Genomic DNA, 27943 nt, shown 5'->3' on the forward strand with positions numbered 1-27943 from the left:
AACAGAGTTGGTAGACATTCCCTGCCCACAGCAAGCTTACAGTCTAGAGGGGGAGGTAGACATTAATATAAATTACTGTTATGTGCATAAGTGCAGTGGGTCTGAGGGAGGGGTGAATAAAGCAAGCAAATCCATGCACTAGAGGTGTTGTGTGGCTCAGTGGAAAGAGCACGGGCTTGGGAGTCAGAGGTCATGGGTTCTAATCCTGGCTCTGCCACATCTGCTGTGTGACCTTGGACAAGTCACTTCTCCGAGCCTCAGTTACCTCATCTGTAAAATGGGGATTAAGACTGTGAGCCCCACGTGGGACAACTTGATCACCTTGTATTCTCCCCAGAGCTTAGAACAGTGCTTTGCGCATAGTAAGAGCTTAACAAATGCCATTATTATTTATTCTCCTACCTGCTAATTAGTGTCAATAGTGGGAGGCCTCGAAATGCATGCCTGCAGTGTTCTTGGAACCCATCTTATAAGGTCATGACCGCTTTTCTTTACTACTCTCATAAACTCTTCCCACACCATGACTGCTTCAACCCACTGGTGTGGAAATTAGCCTGTAACTTTTGAATGAACTTTAGAGAAAGGGCTGCTGATGAGAGAGCTGTCTGTTTAGGCATGGGCTGAGACATAATGGTGCCCTTTCTTATTGTCTGCAGTGGTTCAGGCGTGATCTGGGTCAGAGCTGGGTTTCCCTGCTTATTCATTTGACTGTTTCTCTACCATGTGAGAGCATGCAATGGGAGGGATCTGCAGTCTGCCTAGCAATAGGGTTGAAGGAAAAATGAATCAATCCTATTTATTGAGCCCTTTTTTGGGGGTGGTGGTGGGGGCGGGTTTTGGTTAATGGGGGTGGTGGTGGGGGCGGGTTTTGGTTAAGCGCTTACTAGGTGCCAAGCAATGTACTAAGCGCTGCGATAGATACAAGCTAATCAGGTTGGACATGGACTATGTCCCTCATGGGGCTCACAATAGTAATCCCCATTTTACAGATGAAGTCATTGAGGCACAGAGAAGTTAAGCGATTTGCCCAAGATCACACAGCAGACAAGTGGCAGAGCTGGGACTATAACCCAGGTCCTTCTGACTCCCAGGCCAATGCTCTGTTCACTAGGCCATGCTGCCTTTCACATTGCCTTTATGCAGAGCCCTGAACTAAGTGCTTGGCAAAATACAATATAATAGTTGCAGTGTTTATAAGTGCTTTTATTTGTGCCAGTCACTAAACTAAGCACTTGGATGTATATAAGCAAATTGGGTTGGACACAACCCCTGTCCCATGTGGGGCTCACAGTTTCAATCTCCATTTAAATGAGGTGACTTGAGGCCCAGGGAAGTGACTTGCCTGAGGTCGCCCAGCAGACAAGTGGCAAAGCTAGGCCTCAGTTACCTTATCTGTAAAGAACAGCATTAAGGGTGTGAGTCCAATTTGGGACAGGGACTGTGTCCAACCGTATTAATTTGTATCTACCCTAGTGCTTAGAACAGTGCTTGGCACATAGTATGCGCTTAATAAGTACCATAAAATATGTATTAAACATAACCCATTCTTACATACACACACTCTTACACAGACATGAAAGCACACCCTACCGTCAGATGAGAAGGTAATTCCCATCGCCCCCCAAACAAATACCTAAATTCTTATTCAGAATTCTCATTCCTTTCTGGTATGTACAGATTCCCTTCCTATCCAAATTCACTCCCCCAACTCTCTCTTTAGAGGTGACTTTTCAAGCCTTTCACCCTTTTCCTTCTTTACTCTTCCTTATTCCCACGCCAGCCACATCCAAATATATAATCTTTCCATAGGTGTCATCTGAAATTTCTACTCGTTGGCATTCCCAAAACATCCTCCAAAACCATTCTGCACACACGCGTACACACACACATACACAAACATGGAGGGGGACCCTAATCTCAACACATTCTTACAGTTGTTTCAGCACCTTAAAACAGAATGGAGATGTTCTTCACTCATCTTCATTTGGCTGAGGCTACCCGATCCACTAACACTCTTCTTATGTAGCAGATTACAGCAGGGAACTATCTCAGGTAAATATTGATCTTTCATTGCCTGCAACTTAAACTTGGTTAGTAGTGATTTAAACATATGCTTCAATCCCAGAAGTACCCCAGATGTGATCCCATTTTAGGGCTTCCGTTACTCTGACTCCAGGAGAACAAGAGTCCAGGCAGGGTAAATACAAAGAAAGACTCCCCAGCGATTTTGGTCATTATTTGCCCAAATGTCTTACTGGGTCCCTTTCTTCCTGACACCTAGCAATGACCTACCTATGTCACCTGGTAGGCTTAGTGCTGAGTACTGAGTTTCCTCCAGACACACATATAGTATAAACGAGAGAGAAGTTTAGGTCAGAGTCAGATGTGCAAATAGAATGCACCACCCAAGTTTTGGCAGTTTGGACACGGAGGGTCCTGCGCGTGGTCAGCAAAATGGGTGCTAGAGTGCCTGAGGTGACTTGCCAACCAGCAGGACAGAGATAGAAAAGTAGACAAGGCACAGAGAATGACAGAAACATTTTTCCTGCTAATAAATCCTAAATCCCAATGACCCTGGTCAGTATTACTTTCTGTAGACTCTAATGCTCCAGGGAGGTGAACTATTTTATCTACAGCTAAGGAACCATTAGTGGGGAACTGTTTAGTAGGGTTATCTGAGAACTTGCAAGTTTTAGGACCATAATGAATTTACATTTAATAAGCCAGAGCTCCCTTTGGCGGAAGAGATACTTCTCTGTACTGTCCCTTTTCATTTTCGGAAGACTAAATGCAGTTCTATGCCCTGCATCTATCCAACTGAAGGATAATCTACACCTTGCAGTTCTGGTACCCTGCTTCCACTCAGACTGAAGACTTATCTATGTCTTACATTTGGTCAGGGAAGACACAGAAAGAGGTGTCAGCCGGGAATTGGTCTTGGCAGACACTGGCAGAAGAGAGACAACTGCTGGCGGGGTCATGAGATTCCACCAAGTCCACTTGCTTTCACAGTCGACTGTTGTACTAGACTGTGAGCCCACTGTTGGGTAGGGACTGTCTCTATATGTTGCCAGCTTGTACTTCCCAAGCGCTTAGTACAGTGCTCTGCACACAGTAAGCGCTCAATAAATACGATTGATTGTACAGAGTGATCGTGGGGCGTCTTGACTTTGCTTAAGTCTCGGAACTGGCACAATAGTTTGTAGACAGACAGTGAGAGGCACACAAAGCTTTCAATTGCTGGGTTCATGGGGTTCCACCAAGCCTACCAGATGTTGCAGTATGTCACTTAGGATGACCATGGTGGGTTTAGAGTGGATTTAAGTCCCAGAACTGGTGTAGCAAATCCTAAGCATTCAATCAGAGTCACACATTAACATGGTGCCCTGCGACATTCCCTGGCATTCAGTCATCAAAAAATTCTAAATCCTGTTTGTGTTATTAAATGAACCGAATTACTCACTTGTGTCTAACATAACTTGTGCCAAATGACCTGAGTTCATTTGGTAAAATGGCCACAGTCGTCCTCTCTCTGAGTCCCAGGTGAGATTTCAAAAGGTAATAATAATAATTGTGCTATTTGTTAAATGCTTACTGTGGACCAGGCACCATACTCGTTGCTGGGTTGGATATAAGCAAAAAAGGATTCTTACCTTTTTGGTTATGTGCCTGGGGATTACTGAGAGACGGACTGCTCCGGGCCATCGTCGAGCATTGTCGAGTCACTGCACCAAATTATTGTAGAAGAAAACTTTGCGAATTCAGTGTTGTGTTCAAAACGGTATGTCAGAGACTAGTTTATTACTACTAGTGCTTCTAGCACTAGTAGGGAGCGGTGGTTGATGGGCAGAGTTTCCTCTGGTAGTCAAGGTCAGCTCAACTCCAGGCAATAAAGAGTTTCTGTATATACAGATGGTACAGCATCCTAGCTTCGCACGTGATCAAAGAGTGCAAATCATTGCATATACCTTAATGCAAGCAGCTATAAATTCTACTTGGGGTAATTATTAGGCCCTGCCTGGTTCTCTCCATTTTAAGGATCTGGAGGGCAAACACTATTGATAGACTGGTTAGGAATCCTGACCTGGCCTCTTCCTGTCTGAAGACCTTAACAAACCAAACTTTCTGATAGGACAGACACCTAGAGAGGATGAACAAAGGAGAGGAGAATATATGATGTGCCCACTTTGAGTGAAGGAGGCTGGGCCAGACAAAATGGAGTCCAGGCCTAAAGGACCATCGCGTTCCATCCCTTGGTATTCTACCACTCCTAGGGACTCTAGTCACTGGAGTTACTCTTGTTCACTTAAACAAGGTGGTTAGGAGACAATCAAACAGGCCTAGAAACAAAATGGCTAAGAGGGAACTGTTGGGTGAGAAGGGGCTAATGAAAGGCTTAGACCTCTGTGCTTCCAAAGTATGCACCCGCAGACAGTGAATTTGCTTGATGCAAGGTGGAATAAATTTGAAGAGTTCTTTTGGAAGGGTCAGTCTTATTTGAGGACCGTGACCTTGATTTTTGTTTAACTCAGTATCCATAACTTCTTGAAGAGTATTTCAGTTTGTATTTCAAATGACTGAATTTATCTTAGAGAATATTTTCAAACACCTAATTGAAAACAGTATTGCTACATTAAGGAATTAAACCTGTGAAGGTACACTGATGTACCCTTGAGCTAAGGATCAGAACCCTTTGCCTGTTCTGGTTCCTGTATTTTCCACTTCAGTGAGGTTCATATTTGGTTTAAATGAGATGGTCAGTTGGCTAGAGAATCATTCTCTACATGTCAGTGTGGCCCTAGCAGCCATCTGCCTCACATTATATCAAAATGTATATTGAAGCTGTTGTGAGAAGCAGCATGGCATAGTGGAAAGAGCAAGGGTCTGGGAATCATAGGACCTGGGTTCTAATCCCAACTCTGCCACTTGTCTGCTGTGTGACCTTGGGCAAGTCACTAGATACTGCAGATATTCATCATAAAGTTTTGAGTCTTCTCTCCAGCTTGGAAGCTGCGGGGGGGCGGGGGGGGAGAAACTTCCTTTCCTATTAATATTTTAATAGTTCCATGCTACATGCGGTTCAGAAAATGTATGTTTATCACTACCAGGGTGTCACACACATTGTGCATAAAAGTTCTTCAGTCAGTCAATTATATTTATTGAGCACCTTCTGTGTGCAGAGCACTGTACTAAGCACTTGGGAGAGTACGATATAACCGAGTTGGTAGACAACCTCTCTGCCCACATCGAGCTTAAAGTCTAGAGTGGGAGACACACTAATATATATATAAAAAAATTGATTATGTACATGACTGCTGAGGGTGGGCTGTGTGGCCCAGGCTAGAGGCTTGCCTGATGAGACATGAATTCTCACCCTGTTCAAGAGTCAGTGCACAGAAACCAAGCGGAGATGTTCAAAACCCTGGAATGAACACCTACCATCTCTCATAGAGAAGCAGCGTGGTGTAGTGGGTAGAGCCTGGGCCTGAGAGTTAGAAGATCATTCTAATCCCAGCTCTGCCACTTGGTTGATGCGTGACCTTGGGCAAGTCACTCCACTTCTCAGGGCCTCAGTTACCTCATCTGTAAAATGGGAATTTAGACGATGAGCCCCATGTGGGACAGGGACTGCATCTAACCTTACTGGCTTGCACCCACCCCAGCGCTTAGTACAGTGCCTGGCACATAGTAAGTGCTTAACAAATGCCACAGTTATTGTTAGCCAATGTCCTGTGACACAGGGAGACCTAGATGGATGGAAGGACCATCCACGGTTTCCAGCCTTGGGGAAGCGTCTTTGCTTCGAAACAGTGTAGTAATAATGGCCTTTACTGAGCTCCTACCGAATGAAAGTACTATGCTTAATACCAGACTGAGCCCCCTCCTTCCTCTCCCCCTCCCCATCCCCCCGCCCTACCTCGTTCCCCTCCCCACAGCACCTGTATATATGTTTGTACAGATTTATTACTCTGTTTTACTTGTACATATTTACTTTCGACTGTGACTTTTAGACTTTTTTTACTTAGACTTTTAGACTGTGAGCCCACTGTTGGGTAGGGACTGTCTCTATACAGTGCTCTGCACACAGTAAGCGCTCAATAAATACAATTGATTGATTGATTTACTATTCTATTTATTCTATTTTGTCAATATATTTTGTTTTGTTGTCTGTCTCCCCCTTCTAGACTGTGAGCCTGTTGTTGGGTAGGGACTGTCTCTATATGTTGCCAACTTGTACTTCCCAAGCGCTTAGTACAGTGCTCTGCACACAGTGAGCACTCAGTAAATACGAATGAATGAATGAATGGTAATTTATTATCAGCACAGAATAGTAATTCCTGTATTGGTAAATCTAATTTTAGTGTTTCTCTAGGGAGTCTGTTTTGTTTTACAGACAATATATAAAATCTTTGTTGCATACCTCTGAGTCAAACATGAGGCAGGAATTATTGCTATTTTATAATGAGAAACTGAGAAACCATCCTAGTTTTGTTTCTCACATTTACTTTTAGTTTTATGTATGTATTATTATTATCAGTTGGCCAGGCTTTTATGTGGATGGTTTAAAGCATCAATCAGTCAATCAATCAATCATATTTATTGAGTGCCTACTGTGTGTAGAGCACTGTACTAAGCGCTTGGGAAGTACAAGGTGGCAACATATAGAGACGGTCCTTACCCAACAGTGGGCTCACAGTCTAGAAGCAAGCAATATGCAGCTTGTAACCTGAGGATGGCTGCGACCCAGGGTAAAATTTATAGCAATGTTGGCTGCATTCCCGACGTTGTATGTCATCATCATCAATCGTATTTACTGAGCGCTTACTATGTGCAGAGCACTGTACTAAGCGCTTGGGAAGTACAAATTGGCAACATATAGAGACAGTCCCTACCCAACAGTGGGCTCACAGTCTAAAAGGGGGAGACAGAGAACAAAACCAAACATACTAACAAAATAAAATAAATAGAATAGATATGTACAAATAAAATAAATAAATAAATAGAGTAATAAATATGTACAAACATATATACATATATATGTATCTTGGGGTGACTGTGTGATATTCATTCATTAATTCAATCATATTTATTGAGCGCTTACTGTGTGCAGAGCACTGTACTAAGCGCTTGGGAAGTACAAGTTGATATCTTTATGCTACCATTTCTCTGAACACCTCAGGTACACATCTTAAGCTGCTTGCTGCGTGTTATGATACCGAAGTCCAAGAGTGAGCATAGTTTGCTCTTTAGTTTGAGAGAGAGAGAGAGAGTGGGGGGAGGGTAGAGGGGTTAGTTACATTTAAAAAAGACAAAATCCATGGTGTAATGCCACTTGAATTGGTGTGTATAATACAGTTTGGGTTCTGCAGGCAATCAATGGTATTTATTGAGCACATACTATTTGCAGAGCACTGTACTAAACTCTTGGGAGAATGCCATATAACAGAATTAGCAGGCACATTCCCTGCCCATAATGAGTTTAATCTAGTCTTGCGCAATTTGAGGTGATGCATTTTCTTTTGTCAGTATGATAACCAACCTCCAAGTTATCTGATATTTTATCTATTTCTTTTGGGTGTTAAGTGTTCCCTAAATGATGCTATTTGTCCAGATTAAAGAAGCAACTGTAGCTTTAGAAGAGATTTTTTGGTGTGTGTTTTTAAGACTATTGTTTGTCCTCTGTGAATTTTAAGTGATTCCATAATTTTTTTTCTTCCCCCAACTTTTAGACACCTGATGAGATCACCACAGGAGCTGGGGTTCCAGTAGGAGATAAACTGAATGCTCTGACGGCAGGGCAGCGGGGGCCTCTGCTTGTTCAGGATGTGGTTTTCACTGATGAAATGGCTCACTTTGACCGAGAGAGAATTCCCGAGAGAGTTGTTCACGCAAAGGGGGCAGGTGGGTTTTGTGTGGCTTAAGGACAATGAATGGCAAATCTTTCTACAGCTTTTTTTCATGGCCTCCTTCAGAATCATTATACTAGGTCGGGCAGTGTTTCGGTGGAAAAACTCAGACCTGGTTTCAACAGAGCTGGATGTATTTGAGGGTAAAATGAGGAAAGGCTTAATGTTCCGTGTGTTTATTTCTTAGTGGCATCCATGTCCACTCTGTGGGGGTCACAGAGATGATTGCCTACCAGCAGCATTTTGAGTTAGTCTCCTCCACTTACTTATCCCAGGTCTCTGACAAGACTTTCCAACCAGGGTGGAAAAGACCTCAATTGGAGACTCCCAATCCTCATCTCCGCCCAAATCCCTGACTCCCTTTTCCTTTCTACACCCAAGATGAAACTCTAGAAGCTCTCAGGAGTGTTTTTTTGGCAATATATGATATGCAAATATACTAATCTCTTCATCATATCCCCTAATTGTAAAATCGTTCCATTCTGGTCACCTATCTTCCCCAGTTGCTCAGGTCTCCTTACATATGGCAGTGCAGAACCCCAAATTAAGGAAAATTTGCTTTATGGTATATACCCTGCGTCCCAAGTTGCACATATACACACATCTTTTCATTTTGATACTGTGCTGCATTTAGACACAGGTAGTTGGGAGAGAGTTCCTGAATTTTGCCAGTATATTCTATCCAAAATGTGTATTGGGAACATGCATTCTGGAAGGACTGACTATCCTTTTCCATGCCCACTCTGATCCTTGGAGACTTCATCATCCACGTGGATATCCCTGGTGACTCCTCTGCCACCCGCCTTCTATCTCTCCTGGACACTGCCAACCTCTTGCTCCACCCCACCTCGCCCACTCACCAACTTGGTCACACCCTCGTCCTCATCATCTCCTACCGCTGCACTTTCTCCACCCTTACCAACTGAAATCCCTCTCTCTGATCATAATCTTCTCATCTGCCTCCTCACTCACACTCCTTTCCCCTGTAAATCCATATTACTCCCTCACAGAGATCTCCGCTCTCTTGACCCCATCCATCTTTCTGAGCGCCTCACACCCCACCTCGCCTCCCTTTCCTCTCTACCCAATCTTGATGATCAGATTACTGCTCTCAACTCTACCCTTTCTACTCAGCTACACTCACTCGCTCCCCTTTCCCTTTGCTGCTCTCGTACCTTTAACCCACAGCCCTTGGATCACTGCCACTGTCCGCCTCCTTCGCTCTTATGCTCGAGCTGCTGAATGCTGCTGGCGAACGTCTAAACACCATGCCAACCTCGTTCACTTCAAGTTTATCCTTTTCTGCATTAACTCAGCCCTCTCCTCTGCCAGACAAAACTTATTTCTCGTCCCTTATTGACACCCATGCCCATCATCCCCGTCAGCTCTTCCGTACATTCAACTCCCTTCTCAGGCCTCCGGTTCCTCCCCCTCCTCCTTCCCTCACCCCCAACGATCTGGCCTCCTACTTCATTAATAAAATTAAATCCATCAGGTCTGACCTCCCCAAAGTCACTCCCCCCACTTCTCCAACCCCCCGGCTCTCAACGCTCTCCGCTACTCTCCCATCCTTCCCAGCAGTATCCTCAGAGGAGCTCTCCTCCCTCCTCTCAAGTGCTACTCCGGCCACCTGTGCTTCTGACCCCATTCCCTCTCATCTCATGAAATCTCTTGCTCCGTCCCTTCTCCCCTCCTTAACTTCCATCTTCAACCGCTCACTCTCCACTGGCTCCTTTCCCTCTGCCTTCAAACATGCCCATGTCTCTCCCATCCTAAAAAAACCCTCTCTTGACCCCACCTCACCTTCTAGTTATCTCCCCATCTCCCTCCTACCATTCCTTTCCAAACTCCTTGAATGAGTCGTCTACACACGCTGCCTCGAATTCCTCAACACCAACTCTCTCCTCGACCCCCTCCAATCTGGCTTCTGTCCCCTACATTCCATGGAAACTGCCCTCTCAAAGGTCACCAGTGACCTCCTGCTTGCCCAATCCAATGGCTCATACTCTATTCTAATCCTCGACCTCTCAGCTGCCTTCGACACTGTGGACCACCCCTTCTCCTCAACACGCAATCCAACCTTGGCTTCACAGACTCCGTCCTCTCTTGCTTCTCCTCCTATCTCTCTGGTCGTTCATTCTTAGTCTCGTTTGTAGGCTCCTCCTCCCCATCCCATCCCCTCCAGGAGGCCTTCCCAGATTGAGTCCCCTCCTTCCTCTCCCCTTCCTCCCCCTTTTCATCCCCCCCGCCTTACCTCCTTCCCTTCCCCACAGCACCTGTATATATGTATATATGTTTGTACATATTTATTACTCTATTTTACTTGTGCATATTTATTCAACTTATTTTATTTTGTTAATATGTTTTGTTCTCTGTCTCCCCCTTTTAGACTGTGAGCCCACTGTTGGGTAGGCACCGTCTCTATATGTTGCCAACTTGTACTTCCCAAGCGCTTAGTACAATGCTGTGCACACAGTAAACTCTCAATAAATATGATTGAATGAATGAATGAATCTTTTATGCCTTTTAAGATCATTAAAAGCATCTGGAATTTGGTATTATATTCTTATCTTTGAGTACTCTGTGGTAAAGTAATGTTTTTGTGTTTCTTTTGCAGGAGCATTTGGATATTTTGAAGTCACTCATGATATTACCAAATACACTAAAGCAAAAGTGTTTGAGCATATTGGAAAACGAACTCCAATTGCTGTTAGATTCTCCACTGTTGGTAAAGTACTTTATTGTTTGTTAGATCACATTTTGTGAGGCTGTATAATCTCATTTAAAAAAAGCTTCTTAGAGTAAGTAGCACACTAAAAAATTCTAGTAGTAGCTAATAAGTTTGTTTCTGTTATAAATGTGTAGGCATAGACTGACTTTCCTAAAATTGTATTTTTTAGTATACTGGTATTGAGCAGCAGAATATTTATTCAGTTATAATTTGATTTGATTGACAATATTTTCAATTTTTAAAATTTCTCAGATGGTGCTTGTTCATCTTGATTCTGCATCAGAGTAAATGATGTTTAGCACTATTGTTTTACTTCTAGCCTTTGGCGCAAGTTTCTTTTGGGCTTTTGATAGTTTACTTGTTCTCTTTTTGTAGTTTAGTCTTCTCAGCTTCGTTCTCTACTAATTAAGCCCAGCTATTAGTCCCGTGAAAGAGCACAGCTCTCACAATCAGGAGAGCTGAATTCTAGTCCTGGTTCTTCTGGTTAACATGGTAACATTAAACTGGTTAACATGCGTGAGGATCGTATGTGCACCTCCCAGTGTCCTGCGCCCCATCCTGCCAACTCGTTCATTGCATTCCGTGTCCCAGTGGGAACATGGTTGGTAGGGACAAGAGAGCGTATGGTGCTGGGCAAGCCACTAACATTATCATCAACTATTCTGTGTAGTTTCTTAGTCGAGAAGCAGAGTGGCCTACTGGAAAGAGCACGGCCTGGGCTCTAATCCTAACTCTACAATTTGCCTGCTGGGTGACCTTCGACAAGTCACTTATCTCCACTTCGTCAGTTGTAAAAATCTGTAAAATTCTCCCTCCTGCCTAAACTGGGAGCACCATGTGGAACAGGGACTGTCCAACCTGATCATCTTATACTTACCTTAGTGCTTGGCACATAGTAAGCACTTAATGATGCCATTATTATTGCTATTACTAAGAATAATAATAATGAGTACCACAACTGAAGTCTCAGGACCAAGGCTTTTATTCCTGATTGAATATTTTCCATCGTCAACAAATTGCTTTAGTAATTGGTAAAATATTTGACAACTAATGCTCATAAGGAGTTTTAAGGCCTACTTAAACTTGATGATTGACCTGAAATTGCAGTTACAAAATACTATTTTTAAAATGATCAAAAACCAATTCATTGTTTTTGTTAAAGTATGTAGAATAGAATGAATGTGGTAACAGGCAAGAAAAGAAGTTGTGTTAGTTTGATAGTAAATATACTCTTTTTCCCTTTGATTATTGTAGGACTATGAAAATTGTGGCAGGAAGTGATGCAGGCTGAAAATATTCATGGGCAAAGAAGGTCATGATGGATAAATAGATAGCAAGGAATGCTCATGCTAATCTTTAGAATGGCCATCCAGAGGAGCTGCTGTTACATGTGTTTTCCAAATAGCCTCCTACTAGTGTTGGAGTCTGTTCTATTTCATTGTCTTAATAGTCTTAGCCTATTCATTGGGAATATTGAGTTATGTTTATTTGTTTTTAAGAAATGGAAATGTTTCTCCTGTCAAAATAGGAAAAAATAAAAGTGTCTGCCTCTTTAATCTGATTGCCCAGTGCCTAAATCTCTTAGAAATTAGGCTGCAAAGTTTCAGGCCACTAAGGGCTATTGCAGTGGATAAAATGGTACCCTAGCTAGTGTTCTCAAAGAGTTACTATATCTATCTAATTTCTGAAATTTCTCCTGGTACTGAGGCAGTCACTGGAGAGAATCCAACCAGGTGTTTGACAAGGGCTTGGCACTCTTTGGAAGAATGGCACAGTACTATATTAATAAAAGTATCATTATTATTTAGTGCTTACTCTGTGGCAAACACTGTGCTAACTGCTGAGATAGAAGATGATAAGCCCAGACACAGCCCTTGTCCTGCATGATGCTTACAGTTGAAGATAGAGAGAGAATGGGTATTGTACACCATTTTACAGGTGAAGAAATTGAAGCATAGGGAGTGTAAGTGATGTGCCCAAAGGCCCACATTAGACAAGTGGCGGTATAGAAACTAGAACTTGGGTCTCCTGACTTCCTTTTCCTCTGCTCCTCCTCCCCTCTCCATCGCCCCTACGCCCTCCCTTTGCTCTACCCCCCTCCCTGACCCACAGCACTTGTGTATATTTGTACATATTTATTATTCTATTTATTAATGTATGTATATATATCTATCTATAATTCTGTCTATTTTGATGCTATTGATGACTGTCTGCTTGTTTTGTTTTGTTGTCTGTCTCCCCGCTTCTAGACTGTGAACCTGTTGTTGGGTAGGGATTGTCTCTATCTGTTGCCGAATTGTACTTTCCAAGCTCGTAGTACGGTGCTCTGAACACAGTAAGCACTCCATAAATACGATTGAATGAGTGAATGCTCGTCTCACTAGACTGTGGCCTAATGGGCTACTTGTTAGATATTGTGTATCTAAACACCGTTTATGTTGAATGTTTTAGCTGGAGAATCTGGCTCAGCTGACACCGTTCGTGACCCTCGAGGGTTTGCCGTAAAATTCTATACCGAAGATGGTAACTGGGATCTCACGGGAAACAACACCCCCATATTCTTTATTAGGGATCCACTGTTGGTGAGTGAAACAGTTTAAGGTGGTAATTGAGAAGAGGCTGTTATAGACAGGGCCTGTTAACAAGACTAAATTACTGTTTTTATGAGACAGTTTGTCTTTATGAAGATACTTATGTATCTGCTTTTTAAAATACCAATAAGACAAAAGAAGAACAGTTGGTATCAGTCTTAACAAAATTCCAGGATCACTTGCTTTGCTAATTGGCAATTGGTTGAACATTGGTTAGGGAGAGTATTCCAAAAGCTATTAAACCATCTGGTTTTTTTTTTTTTTTGGACACCATGTTTCAAACCTGAATTGACATACTGAAATAGATTATACAGTTAGTCTTTTAGTTTAGTGTTGTGTAGAGGAAAAGATTGTCCAAATTTCCTGATTTTGAAATTAATATAACTGATGTTTTGAATGTATGTTATAAAATTAAGTGCACCTCATAATGAAAGTGTTTATTTGCATATGTAATGTTGCAGTTTGCCTTACTTTCCATATTACTTTTTTTCCCATTTTATTACTATTTAGTTTCCATCTTTTATTCATACTCAAAAAAGGAACCCTCAAACCCACCTGAAAGACCCTGACATGGTGTGGGATTTCTGGAGTCTCCGCCCCGAGTCTCTTCATCAGGCAAGACATTTAGACATTTTGCCTTAATTTGTTGTACGCTATTTCCACTAAGGAGTGAAGCAGCTCAATGTGAGACTTTTTTATTGTACTTTTCACCATCCAAATAGCTTGATGGGAAGAAGGAGAGAAGACTGAAAGTTCCCTAGTTTGGGTGGTGATGGGAAGTGGGGGCAGGGGGGGGGGGAGAGAGAGAGAGAGAGAGAGAGAGAGAGTTTGTGTGTGTGTGTGTGTGTGTGTGAGCGAGAATGAGAATAAATAAATGAGGCATAAAAAGTTTAGGATCCTGTCTCTTCTATCTCTGTTTTCCTGTTTAGTTTCTCCTGTTCTAGCATCCTCATTGGAACTAGGGTTTTCCCAGGTCTCCACCGCTTTCTCTTTCCTCCTTTCTCCACCATCCAGTTTAGGGTTTTGTTTTTATTTGTTTGTTTTGTTTTTATAGTACTTGTGAGTTAAGTGTGTACTATGTGCAAGGCACTGTACTAAGTGCAGGGTAGTTAAACGAGGGCTAGTGGATAGAGCACAAGCCTGGGAGTTGGTAGGACCAGGCTTCTAATCCTGGCACTGCCACTTGTCTGCTTTGTGAACTCTTGGGCAAGTCACTTCACATCTCTGTGCCTCATTTGTATCTCCTCTAGACTGTAAGCTCGTGTGGGCAGGGAATTTGTCTGTTTATTGTTGTATTGTACTCTCCCAAGCATTTAGTTCAGTGCTGTGCACACAGTAAGCACCTAATAGATACAACTGACTGAATGACACAGTCCCTGTCCCAGATGAGGCTCACTGTCTAAATTAGAGGGCGGAGGATTCAATCCCCATTTTGCAGATGAGGAAACAGATACATAGAAGTTAAGTGATTTGCCCCAGGTCACACAGCAGGCAAGTGGCAGAGCTGGGACTAGAACCCAGGTCTTCTCACTCCCAGCCCCATACTGCTTCCACTCGGCCACACTGCTTCCCTGGGCCACACTGGTTCCCTCTGTTCCTACCTGGTACAAGCCCTGGCCCTTGCTTTCTTCCCATCCCCCTAAGTAGGACCAAGGAGGTTTGCCCTCCATTATTATTCCTTCCTGACTTTTCTCCCCATTCTGGTCTGAGAACAGACTGTCTCCTGTTGCCCTGCCCATGGTGAGTCCATTGCCGATCTCTGAGAGTTAGGCTGTGCTCTGAACTTTCCTCATTCTCATCCCATCTTCACTTGAGAGACCCTGTAATCATACTGAAGGGCCAATTCCTTTAGTCTTGTCTAGCAAGATTCTATTGAATTAGCATTTAGGGGCTAAATCTTAGAGCTCTGAAGTTACTAAGAGTTCCATATCAGCTGGACTTTATTTGCTATCTTTCACTGGCTAGACGACAACGGATGTCTCTCTTTTACTGCCAATTTTTGCAATAATAGTTTTTTTTTCTTCTTCTTTACTCACTTTGTCATGTCTGAACCACTTTTCGTGCAACGGCCTTGCCAACCCGCACCCCTGCACTACCCAAAACATCATGGAGAAGGGGAGAAAGCAGGGGAGTTCGGGAAAGACAAGCTCAAAAGAGGGTAGATGTGTAGAGGTTGGAGGGTAGGGTTTGGAAACTTTAATGGCTTACCTAAGCAACAAGTGGTAGTGATGGGGATATTTCTATTTTGCTGGTTAGTGACCCATCACAAATTTACCTCTCTGTCACTTCAGCTTACTAATTAGGTTTGGAGAATTGTCAGAGAAAGCTGGGGATGAAACATCACCATGAAAGTTAAGCATTTATTATGAGGGCAATATGACAACTAAACATTTTGTAAGTAACTTACTATTTTTAATTAAGGATAATTGATTTCCCAGAAAGATTAGACTACTTCATGTAAGATTGAATGTATTTTGTCTTTATAAAGAGTTTGGATGCATGTCTTTTTGTGTTAACTTTCACTTGAGCTACTTTGTGTAGGATATTGCACAAGTCTTTAAAATAACTCCTTCTCATGGTAATCAACTATTTCATATTTTTAAAGAGATTAGCAATGACTGAGTTAAGAATGAAGTCTGGTAGTTTATTTGACTTTGAACTTCAAATTTAACTGTTGTTCCCCTTAGGTTTCTTTCTTGTTCAGTGATCGTGGAATTCCAGATGGCCACCGGCATATGAATGGATATGGATCTCACACTTTCAAATTTGTTAACGCTAATGGAGAGGCAGTTTACTGCAAATTTCATTATAAGGTACATTATTCAAGACAGCATGCCTTATTTTTTCATTGATTGGAAACCAACTGAGGAGGATAAGAATAAGAACTCTTCCTAATTTTTGTTTTTATAAGTCTTCATGTAACAAAATACAAACTGGTTAACATGAGGATAGATATGTCAAAGTCATTGAACATTACTGGTATTATGTCAAAGTCTTTAGACATAATTAGTATTTTAAAGAACCTCTTTTTTGGCTTGTAAGATCGTTTTGTCTGTCCACTGCCTCCAGAGAGGTGAAAACCTAAATATCCAATGCAGATGGTTAACGTTCTATTAAAAATTATTTCCAGGCCTTGGGATTCTGAAAACTGCCTTGGTATAGTCTATTCCAGTAGTCTAATTACCCCTGGAACAAAGAAGTTCTTTCTTACACATAACCAAAATTTTCCTTCAGTAGTGTGGCTTAGTGAAGTGAACATAGGCTTAGGTGTCAGGGGCTCTGTTTCTAATTCTGGCTTTGCCACTTGCCTGTTGTTTGACCTTGGGCAAACAAGCAGACATGGCAGAGCCAGAATTAGAACCCAGGTCCTTTTTACTTCCAGGCCCATGCTCTATAATAATTATGGTATTTGTTAAGCGCTATGTGTGAGACACTGTTCTAAGCGGTGGGGTGGATACAGACAAATCGGGTTGGACACAGTCCTTGTCCCATGTAGGGTTTACAGTCTTAATCCCCATTTTACAGATGAGGGAACTGAGGCACAGAGAAATAAAGTGATTCGCCCAAGGTCACACAGCAGACAGGTGGCAGAGCTGGGATTAGAACCCATGACCTGACTCCCAGTCCCGTGCTCTATCCATTACACCATGCTGCTAGGCCATGCTGCTTCTCTGTTATCCCTCATCTTTTTCTTATGCAGGCTTTAAAACTCCAAATCCTTTTAGCTTTTCTCCTGGAATATTTTTCTATTCTTTTACTCATCATTTTTTTTCCCCCACTATTGTGGGTACTCCAGTTTCTGTACAGCCTGTGTCAACTAGTCAACAAGAATTGAATGCCCTCTGGGTGTGTAAACACGTAAATTGTGGTGGCTTTTAAAAATAACAGCACTGTGTTGCTGACTCATTCACCTCAGAGTTCACTATTATCCCCTAGGCCTTTTTCTGCTCTGTGTTCCTAGCCACCCTTTCCTATCCAGCCCCCCATTTCTCCCCCTCATGCCCTCCCAATTATACTACTTGCACTTAATAGCATGGTGTAGTGGATAGAGCATGGCCCTGAGAGTCAGGAGGACATGGGTTCTAGTCCAGGTTCTACCACTTGTCTGCTTTGAGACCTTGGACAAGTCAGTTCACTTCTCTGTGCCTCAGTTACCTCATGTGTAAAGGGGGGATTAAGACTGTGAGCCCCATGTGGGAGAGGGACTGTGTCCAACCCGATTTGCTTGTATCCACCCCAACACTTGGTACAGTGCCTGGCACATAGTAAGCCCTTAACATATACCACTATTATTACCCTCTAAGGAATGTGTCTCCTTATTCTGTTTTATTATCTTCTCCCAAGCACTTAGTACAGTGCTCTGTATACAGTAAGCACTCAGTAAATACGATTGCTTAACCTCACCCTGGGTTTAGACCATTTCTCTAATTTATATAGATCACTTTGCATTTTACATATTTTCTGAAGAGTTAACCATCCATCTCTATTCAGTGTCATTTGTTGGTTTAAATGAATGTGCTCCCAATTTCTGCATTTGACTCACTGATAAAGATATTGAAAATACTGACTAATACTAGTTCTAGCATTAGTCCCCATGGCATAATGGGCCATTCCTAATGATGTTCAAATAATAATCTCTGAGAATGTCAGAGTTTAAAAGAAATGTTTTCCCCAAAGACATCACACTCTAAAATATCTTATTTTTGGCAAGAAGTATAAGTATTTGAAGGTTATAAATTCGGCAACTCAGAGTGCATTGTTCTTACTTGTAATATGTACTAGAGAAGCTGTTGGATTTAAGTACAGTAAAACTCTTTTATGTGCCACTGAATTTGTTGGTGGGGAAAATAGTTCTCCAAGCTTTCTTTCTTTGCATAGCATAATCGTCTTTCAGGTTTATGGAGGGATAGTACACATGAGTTCACAATATTCCACTTACCTGTTTGATAATTTTCTGTCATCAGATTTTAACCAATATTTCTGTCATTCTTTCAGACTGACCAGGGTATCAAAAATCTTTCTGTTGAAGAGGCAGGAAGGCTGTCTCAGGAAGATCCCGATTATGGCCTGCGAGACCTGTATAATGCCATTGACACAGGCAATTACCCATCTTGGACTTTTTATATTCAGGTCATGACTTTCGAGCAAGCAGAAAAATTTCCATTTAATCCTTTTGACCTCACCAAGGTAATTCAAAGTAGGAACATAAGGGGTTTATCTTGCTGTTTTCATCTTTTCACTCCCAAATCTTGAGTAAAAGTAAGTTACATGCCAGGCTCAGGTTAAATGTTGCTACCATAATATTTTGGCAGAATAGTAATGAGTCTTCATTAGCATTTTGAGAGCTATTGCAAATGCTTTGGATTTTTATTTCTTACAAGAACTGAATTTGGTTGATGTAGTGAAATATTACTTGTGTGTGTACTTGCCTACACATATGTATAGATAAGTACACACACCTACATACTGTTCAAAACTGGGCTAAAATAAGCCTGATTTAAAGAAGACTGTTTTTTCTAATCAATGACCATTTATTACACCATATTCATGCAATAAGATTTTATTCTTTGGAGCCAGGTGGTGATTTTGTGTGCTTGATTTGCTTTTTAGATTTGGCCTCATAAAGACTATCCTCTTATCCCTGTTGGTAAACTGACCCTAAACAGGAATCCTATTAATTATTTTGCGGATGTGGAACAACTGGCCTTTGACCCAAGCAATATGCCACCAGGAATTGAACCAAGCCCTGATAAAATGCTGCAAGTAAGTCTGGTTGTTTAGATCACGTACCTTTTCTCTACTAGTTAGAAACTCTTCAGATTTACCAAAGATTTACCTCATTAAATTACGAGCTCAAATTATATTGCTAATTGTGTGTAACAAAAATGATGTAGCACCTGAGCACAATTTAAGCTTCTTGAGTGTTACAATTAGTAGGTGTGGTATAAGCCTTACTATTTTTCTGACAATTAGACCTGATAATGACACAATTTGTCATGGAACTGGAACTTGAAAATTCTTCAAGGAAATACTTTGAGGATTTGGGTATTGACTCTGTTTTTGCAAGAGTTTGGAAACATTCCTCAGGAAACTTAATGCCAAAATAAGTACTTAAATGACTAAGGAAGTGTGCCCCATTTACCTTCTGGTATCAATGGAAGGAGGTGAGAAATTTGGGCTCTAAATCAAACTTCATGATTTGTCACCATATTTAATGTGTTCTAAATTACTTATTTGTTGAAAACTAGTGGAGATCTACGTATTTGGTTTTCCCCATCTGCATTTCAGTAGAGTACTCAGGGATCCATTATTCAGTAGCTTTTTTCTATTAGAATTATTTTAAATGGTGTTTGTTAACCGCTTACTATGTGTCAGACTCTGTACCAAGTGCTGGGGTAGATACAGTCCATGTCCCACATGGGACTAACAGTCTTAATCCTCATTTTGTAGAGAAGTGATGTGCCAACGGTCACACAGCAGACAAGTGGCAAAGTTGAGATTGGAACCTACTTCTCAGTAGCTGACATAAGAAAAGGCTTTGGCCCTAGACAGTGTTAACTACGCTGAGGCAGCCTGGGTGCACAAACCTACTTAATCTACCCCCAGCTAAATATATTCTCAGACAGTCTGAGCTTTCTCGTATTTCATTGTAATTCACAGCCTATCCAGTGTAGGGTGCTCATATTTGGCTCAAATATTGACCTACATACTCATTCATTCATTAACCCATATTTATTGGGCGCTTACTGTATGCAGAGAACTTGTAATAAGTGCTTGAGAGAGTACAGTAAAACAAAAACAGTCACATTCCCTGCCCCCAATTAGCTTACAGTCTAGAGTAGGGGAGACAGACATCAATACAAGTAAATGAAATTACAGATATGTACATAAGTGCTGTGGGGTTGGGAGGGGTGAAGAGCAAGGGGCAGGGCGATGCAGAAGGAAGTGGGAGATGAGGACAAATGGGGCTTAGTCTGGGAAGGCCTATTGGAGGAGATGTACCTTCAATAAATAGGGCTTTGAAGAGGGGGAGACCAATTGTGTGTCAGATTTGTAGAGAGAGGGCATTGCGGGCCAGAGGCAGGACCTGGGCTAGTGGTTGGTGGTGAGACAGGCGAGATCGAGGCACAAGGAGAAAGCTAGCACTAGAGGAGCAAAGTGGGTGGGCTGGCTTGTATAAGGAGAGAGGCGAAGTGAGGTAGGAGGGGACAAGGTGGTGGAGGAGTTTTTGTTTGATGCGTAGTGGTTCCATGGCCAACCACTGGAATGTTTTTGAGGAGCAGGGTGACATGTTGTGAACATTTTTGTAGAAAAATGATCTGGGCAGTAGAGTGAAGTATGGACTGGAGTGGGGAGAGACAGGAGGCTGAAAGGTCAGCAAAGAGGCTGATGCAGTAATCCAGTTGGGATAGGATGAGTGATTTTATTAATGTGGTAGGAAGTCAGATGGAAAGGAAAGAAAGGATTTTAGCAATGTTGTGAAGATGGGGTTGTCAGGATTTAGTAATAGATTGAATGTGGGTTGAATGAGAGAGAAGAGTCAAGGATAATGCCAAGGTCACGGGCTTGTGAGACAGGAAGGATGGTGGTGCCATCTACAGTGATGGGAAAGTCGGGGAAGATAAGGAGCTCTGTTTTCGACATGTTAAGTTTGAGGTGATGGGAGGACATCCAAGTAGAGATGTCTTGAAGGCAGGAGGAGATGAAAGGCTGCGGAGAGGGAGAGAGATCAGGACTGGAGATGTAGATTTGAAGGGTACTGATTTGGTTTGCTGGTATCAGTTAAGCAACTTTTGGTCAGATCCCAGTCATAGCTCAGCATGGCGGTGGCCGTGTTACAGCTACAGCTTAAGCTAGGCCCTCAGTCTTGAGCTAGAGTTTGAACATTCTCATTGCCATGCCTTGTGGGGTGAGGGTTGGAGCAGTAGTGCCATGCCCCAGATTCAGCTGCTCCATGCCCAGACTTCTGACACAGGATAGGAAACCCAGTCTAACATGAGGTCCAAACACAGCCACCAGCAGAGCTGTTACAGTATGTTCTGGTTTGTCACACCACCCAACTTTCCGCCTTGCCCTTCATCTGCAAGTTTGAGGAAGTGGAGGGATAAGGCCCTAGAGAACTGAAAATTAGATTGAGCTGAAATCCTAACTCAGCCAAACCCAACAGCTGGCCTGGAGTGAATGGACATTACACATGTACATTGTGTGGCACATATGAACCTCAGGGATTCCACAGAAACTTCTGTTGGTTCCCATCCTGAGGAGAAATGAAAGGTGAGAAGAGGGTTAGATGCTCAGGCAGTGAAGGCTATTTGGAACCTAAATTGGACCCCAGAGATTAGCTTTTATGCATCTCATTTCACCATTGTTTTAATTTCAGAACAAAGTCTTTTAATTTCCACATTTAGGCATGCTTATGTTCTTGGCTTTTGTTGGATTTAGCCTGTTTCACTTGCTTCGAAAGAAAAGACTGTGTGCTATTCCCATAGATTGCAAACTTGCTGCTGTTGTATTTTGCTTATTGATAACCTTTGCCTTATTTTACTATCCAATCAGCAGTATAGTTTTAATAAACAAGAGGTAAGTTTGAAAACAGTGAAGTAGGAAGGATATACAGAATCCTTTAACCACTGAGGGCCAGTTCCCTCCAAGGTTTTGTGCTGCCTCTGTCTCTTCTCTTCCTCAGATTTGCAGGTGAAGGGCAAGGCAGAAAGTTGGGTGGTGTGACAAACCGGAGCCATATTGCGTTAGGCTGGGTTACCTTGCGTTAGGCTGTGTTTTCTATCCTATGTCAGAAGTTTGGGTTTGGAGCAGTGGAATCTGGGGCATGGCCCCACTGCTTCAAACCTCACCCCACAGGACATGGCAGTGAGCATGTCCAAACTCTAGCTGAGGGCCAGGCTTAAGTTGTAGCGGTAACATGGCCACCGCGATCCTGAGCTATGAGCGGGATCTGACTCGGGACTACACTGGATGAGCAACAAAGTCCAGAGTTAAGCCACTGATAGTAAATAAGTTACTAAAAGATAGTTTACTGGATAGAACCTTGGATCTTAGAGATTGCATTCCTGGAATTAGTGAGGTTTTTTTTTACAAGATATGCTCCCATTTTTGGTTAGTTTCTTCTTTTAGGAAATGAAGAAAATGACAGTGTTTTCATTTGGTTTTCAACAATAAAAGTCAATAAATTACACTTTAAGAAAATGAGGTAAGGAGAAAGTGGCATTTAGAGGATGAAAAAGGGAGGTTTGTGACACTTAGAAATGGATTTTTAAAATTAATATTGGAACTATTCCTTAGGACCGTGACCTGGAAAAATGACTGATTATTAACTTGTTATGCAGAAATTTGTTTCCTTTCTATCTCAGAGGGTAGGCAGAGTCTTGCAATTAGTCTTTTATTCAGTGCTCAATGTGAAATCCATTGTGTGTTACCCTTTTGAGGAAAAATGTTGTTCAAGCACTATTTTACATGTTGCCATAACCACTCACGTTCGATATGATTTTAGGGTCGTCTCTTTTCATATCCTGATACTCATCGCCACCGTCTAGGAGCCAACTACCTGCAACTACCTGTAAATTGCCCCTACAGAGCACGAGTGACCAACTATCAAAGAGATGGGCCCATGTGTGTGTGTGACAACCAAGGTAGACATCACACCCATCCCCCTGCTCTGTAGCATATATGTACTACATATGTTTTTGAATCAGTGGTATGTATTGAACACTTTCTGTGTACAGTGCACTGTTTTAAGTGCTTGGCAGAGTACAGTAGAGTTGGTAAGCATGATCCCTATCCACAAGGAACGTGGGGGGAAATGGACACTAAAATAAATTACACGTAAGAGTAAGCAATAGAGCAATTGCAATACTTTATTGCTACTCTTACCTGTAATTTATTTTAGTGTCCATTTTCCCCCAGGTTCCTTGTGGATAGGAAATTTGTCTACCAACCTGATGTACTTTCCCAAGCCCTTAGTGCGGTAATCTGCTCAAATTAAGAAGTCAGTAAATACTATTTATTCGATTGTATGTGTCTTGAGGGCAGAGACCACATTTACTAATTGGATTGTCCTTTGAAAATGCTTTTGAATGGAGTACAACATGTTCTTGTATATACAAAGATTTAATTAGAATGAGCAATTTATTTTATAATTGACCTTTCACTATATTTGGTTTCATGTCCTTAGCAGCAAAAGAACTTTATTCTATGCAAAATTCATCTGTCGATACAAAATATAAATTTAACCTTTCCTCAGAGTTAGAGAACAAGTGTTTAATGATAGAACGCACATGCACTCCCACCTTGATAGTAAGAATTTCAGAAATTGTCAAGGGAAAAACCTATGTTTTGCTTCCCTGAATCTGGAAGTGCATGGAATTTTAATTCCCAAAGAAATGCTCCATTCACCTTTGTCACCTTCTCTTGCATTTTTTTTAAATAACTGGAGATGAGTGGTGCAGATCAATCATACTGTTAAGCACTGGAAAGATTATTTTTGCTGCTACTATGGAATAAATAGGGCTTGAGACTGTACAAGGAATGTATGTAAGGGTATGCTTAGACATGTCATCTACCTCCTTTCAGTAGGGTTTGTAAAGCTGCCTTGTTTCTAAAGAATAAATTGAATTAGAAGAATCTCTCATACTACTTTGACAGGAATCTTTTTACTAAACAGGGTGACCCAGTTTCAACCGTGTTATTTTTGTAGTGACGTTTCTGGCAGAATATGTGTGTACAACTTATCTTTCCCTTAGGAGAAATATTTCACCAGCAGTACTTTGTCCACTTGTCCATGTGAACAGCTACAGTTTTGTGTATCTCCATTTTCCATGACCCTAAACTCTTGTTTCCCTTTGCTTCAAAGGTGGGGCACCGAATTATTTCCCAAATAGCTTTAGTGGCCCCGAGAATCTTCCAAAGGCATTGGAGCATCGCTATCGCATATCTGCCGATGTTCAACGCTTTAATAGTGCAGATGAAGATAATGTAACCCAGGTAACTTTGATGAAAAATAGATCGGCATAATGATCCGGTTCAGATATCACTGTGTCTGCATATCTGGATTTCCCTCATATTTTACTTATCTCCTCGGGTTGCCCTTATTCAGTATTTTCAATGAAGTATACAGTGTTACAGATGGCTTTGAATGCAGAAGTAAGCATGGATGAAAATGTATATGGAGCAGGGCACCCCCTTGCTTGTCCAGAGAATTCAACCCTCAGAGAGGGAGGCAGTTGAAGGCTGAGCCTGCACCTGCTGTCACACAACAGAAACCAGGGGGGTTAAGATCAGAGTGAGATTGGGACAAAGATTGGCATGGGTCATGAGCAAGAGAATGAATGAAAATGAAAGGGAAAGAGGACACCTGGTGAGGAGGAATAGCTGCAAAGCTGCATAATCAAAATTGGAAGAGAAGAGGGACCCAGAAAGAGCAAAAAATGATCAGGAACAGGAAAATCTTGGAGGCGTGAGAAAAAGTACCAAAGACAGTAGGGTGAAAGGAATAGCTGCAAAGCTGCATAATCAAAATTGGAAGAAAAGAGGGACCAGAAAGAGCAAAAAATGATCAGGAACAGGAAAATCTTGGAGGCGTGAGAAAAAGTACCAAAGACAGTAGGGTAAAAGGAGTGGAGGCAAAGAACAGAGCTAAAAAAAGGGAGGACAGATATCTACAGACACACCCACAGAGATACGTAAAAGGAAAATGCTAGAGATGGATTTGTATACCAAAAAAAGTGTTCAAGGCGGTAGGATGAGAGGAGAATGACAGGAGCTGATATGGGACAGAATTCAGGAAGAGGAAAGTAAAAAGGAAGAGAAGGGAGGATAAGGGAAGCTTCTGTTTAGCTCTGGCAAAATCAGGTATGTTCACTAGTATCTGATAAGTAACTTATTTTTAAAGGAGAAAAATTTGAATTAGGAATCAGAACTCAAAATAAAGTTTTTAGGATACCTGGAAGCCATATTAAAGTTCTCTTTTTTTGAGACTGCCATTTCAGTAATACAGTGAGAAGAGATCTACTGTTTCTGGCATAACACTATTTCTACTTGGGATTTTTCTGCTTTCCCCATTCAGTAGTGGTGATTAAAACTATTATTGTCCTTTGGTAAAATTGTTTCTTAAAATGAATGACAAGCCCATTAGCCTCTTTCCTTGTAAACCATCAGTTCCAAATGAGCAGAAAGTTATGGAATTTCATATCCAATAAGCTGTCTGCTCTGTTGTATGCATTCTAAATGATTAGGTGCGGGACTTCTATACCCAAGTGCTGAATGAAGAAGAACGAAAACGCCTTTGCGAGAATATTGGTGGTCACCTTAAGGATGCTCAGCTTTTCATCCAGAAGAGAGCGGTGAGTAATATTTCATTATTCAACTAAAGGCTGACACCTGCTGGAGCATTATAGCAGTGGATATGTGGAAATGTGCCAAATAAGGTTTCAACAGCTCTGGTTTACATATATTTACTACACTTAGCTGGGGGGGAGAGAGAGAGAGAGGTCATTTTAATATGAGATTCAACTAGTTAAATTAAACATGCTTCTGAGGAATGGGCACCTCTTTCAGTAAGGGCTTTAAGGATTGTGAGAACTTCCACAATAGTCAGAGTCTTGGCTGCAAAGTGTCAAACAGTAGCAGAGCCAAACCAGGAATATAATGGAGGAAAGATCATTTACAGTTGAGTGGCTCCATTGGTCAGCCTCAATGCTAATTTGCGTGGTGGTTTTGCTGGACTGCTTTCCTGGTTGGCTTGCTTCCCTTTTGACTTCGGTCTTTGAGTGAAATTCTCCCTCTCCTCCTTCATACTCTTCCCCCACCCCTTCCTCCTTCCTTTACCCAACATCTCTAAGGTGGACAGGAATGTGGGGTTTGGGGAAAAAACAGACTGTGGTAAAGAGAGTCCCTTTGGCTTATCCAGGAAGTTCTGCTTGTATAGCTAGCTAATTTATTTGGGAGACGGGCTAGGGAGAGATGAACTAGAATATCTCATGGAAATTGAGTTGAAAATTTCATTTTTAGGTGAAAAATTTCACTGATGTTCATCCTGACTATGGGTCAAGAATCCAGGCCCTTCTGGATAAATACAATGCTATGGAAAAAAAGGTACGTTATTGACTAACTTCACTTACTAGTGATTTGACATCATGTCAACCAACTCTATTGTACTGTCCCAAGCACTTAGTGCAGTACTCTGTACTCAGTAAATACCATTGCTCGATTGTTCCCGTTGTTGGGCTGAGATTGTCATTATTTGTTGCCAAATTGTATTTTTAAAGTGCTTAGTACAGTGCTCTGCATACAGTAAGCACTCAATAAATATGATTGAATGAATGAAAGTTATGAACATGGTTTTAGCTTTAGCAACTTCATTCTCTGAGATCAGTTTTCTACCCCATGATCTCTGGACTTAAAGATGCTTCAGACCTGCTTAAACCAGCACACTTGATTAAGCTGAAGAGGAGGCTGGGAAGCATGGAAATGTAACTCTAGGAATACAAAGATTGACAATTCCAAATCTGATTTATTTCATTGACTCTAAAGGGAAAAATATATTACTGCTGATATTAGTGTTTCACTTTTTTTTTTTCTCTTAACTAGAATGTGATTAGAACCTTTTCTCAGCCATCACATCATTTGGCTGCAAAAGAGAAAGCTAACCTGTGAACTCAATGCCAAGACCAGGTCCCATCCAAGAAGGAGGATTACTATGGAAGGCATAAACAAATGAAGCAGATTGCTGCATAGTATCAGGATTAGCTGTAGTTTGCCTACACAGATACAAATATATGCCTTTACATTGACAAGTGATTCAATAACCTTTAATGCTTTCTAATACTGATGTGCTAGTCTGTCCGTGTTTAATGCATATGGAAAATAAGTTTCTCAGAAATTAATGCTTATTTTTAAAACAAGTGTTTCTTCTGTCCTTGGAATGATTATTTGATGAAATTACTGGAAGGAACCTGATTGGAATTGTTATCAGTTTTTATAAGTTTTTCAGAATCAGTGTCATTTCTATCTGCACCAATTACACCAAGAAGGAAAATAAACACAAATAGGCAATACTAGCCATACAGAAAACTGATTATTTTTTAATCATTTGTTTCCTTACAGGGAAAAATATTACATAAAGGTGTAATTCATCCTAGATAATAATTGCCATTATAAATGTTTTCTAATGCTTATCTCTCTTGGGAAAAATTTGGTTTACTTTGTTAGAATACAAATTATACTAATGCACAGTTAGTGAAAATGATTTATTTGTAATGTTTTACTTTCAAAATAAAATAATCTACGCCTACACGTGGCATTTTTTTTTCTTTCAAAATCAATCCATTATTCATTGAGCACTGAACTAGTTGCTTTGGAGAATACGGTGTAATAGAGTGGGTAGACATGTTCCCTGCTCACAAGGAGTGTACAATCTAGGGGACAAGACAGGCATTTAAAGTAAATTACAGATATTTACAGAAGTGCTGTGGGGCTGAGGGTAGGGGGAATATTAAGTGCTTGAAGGCTTGGAGGAGATGTGATTTTAGTAAGGCTTTGAAAATGGGAAGTGTGATTTTCTATCAGGTAGGAAGAGGAGGGAGTTTCAGGTGATGGGCAAAGGGTCGATGGTGAGATTATCGAGTTCAAGGTACATAAGTACAGGTTAAGGGATATAACACTTGTGACTTCAGTCTGGGCATTTGCCCTAAGCATCATTG

The 27943-nt window shown here is 41.5% G+C and overlaps 1 protein-coding gene across 1 annotated transcript in view; it reads left to right on the forward strand.

Moving 5' to 3' along the window:
• The window catches only part of CAT (catalase), a 37479-nt gene extending 9945 nt beyond the window's left edge, over positions 1–27534 (forward strand). Inside the window, exons 2-13 of the mRNA XM_038764215.1 lie at positions 7731–7902; positions 10525–10635; positions 13090–13220; positions 13740–13844; positions 15917–16042; positions 18225–18416; positions 18840–18992; positions 22738–22876; positions 24097–24227; positions 25478–25585; positions 26253–26336; positions 26832–27534. Of these exons, the coding sequence (XP_038620143.1) occupies positions 7731–7902; positions 10525–10635; positions 13090–13220; positions 13740–13844; positions 15917–16042; positions 18225–18416; positions 18840–18992; positions 22738–22876; positions 24097–24227; positions 25478–25585; positions 26253–26336; positions 26832–26897 (1518 nt within the window). The 3' untranslated portion in view covers positions 26898–27534. The remainder of the gene's footprint in view (positions 1–7730; positions 7903–10524; positions 10636–13089; positions 13221–13739; positions 13845–15916; positions 16043–18224; positions 18417–18839; positions 18993–22737; positions 22877–24096; positions 24228–25477; positions 25586–26252; positions 26337–26831) is intronic.
• Positions 27535–27943: the final 409 nt, after the last annotated feature.

The sequence above is a fragment of the Tachyglossus aculeatus genome, chromosome 22 (genome assembly GCF_015852505.1).
Source record: "Tachyglossus aculeatus isolate mTacAcu1 chromosome 22, mTacAcu1.pri, whole genome shotgun sequence".
Classification (NCBI taxonomy): Eukaryota; Metazoa; Chordata; class Mammalia; order Monotremata; family Tachyglossidae; genus Tachyglossus; species Tachyglossus aculeatus.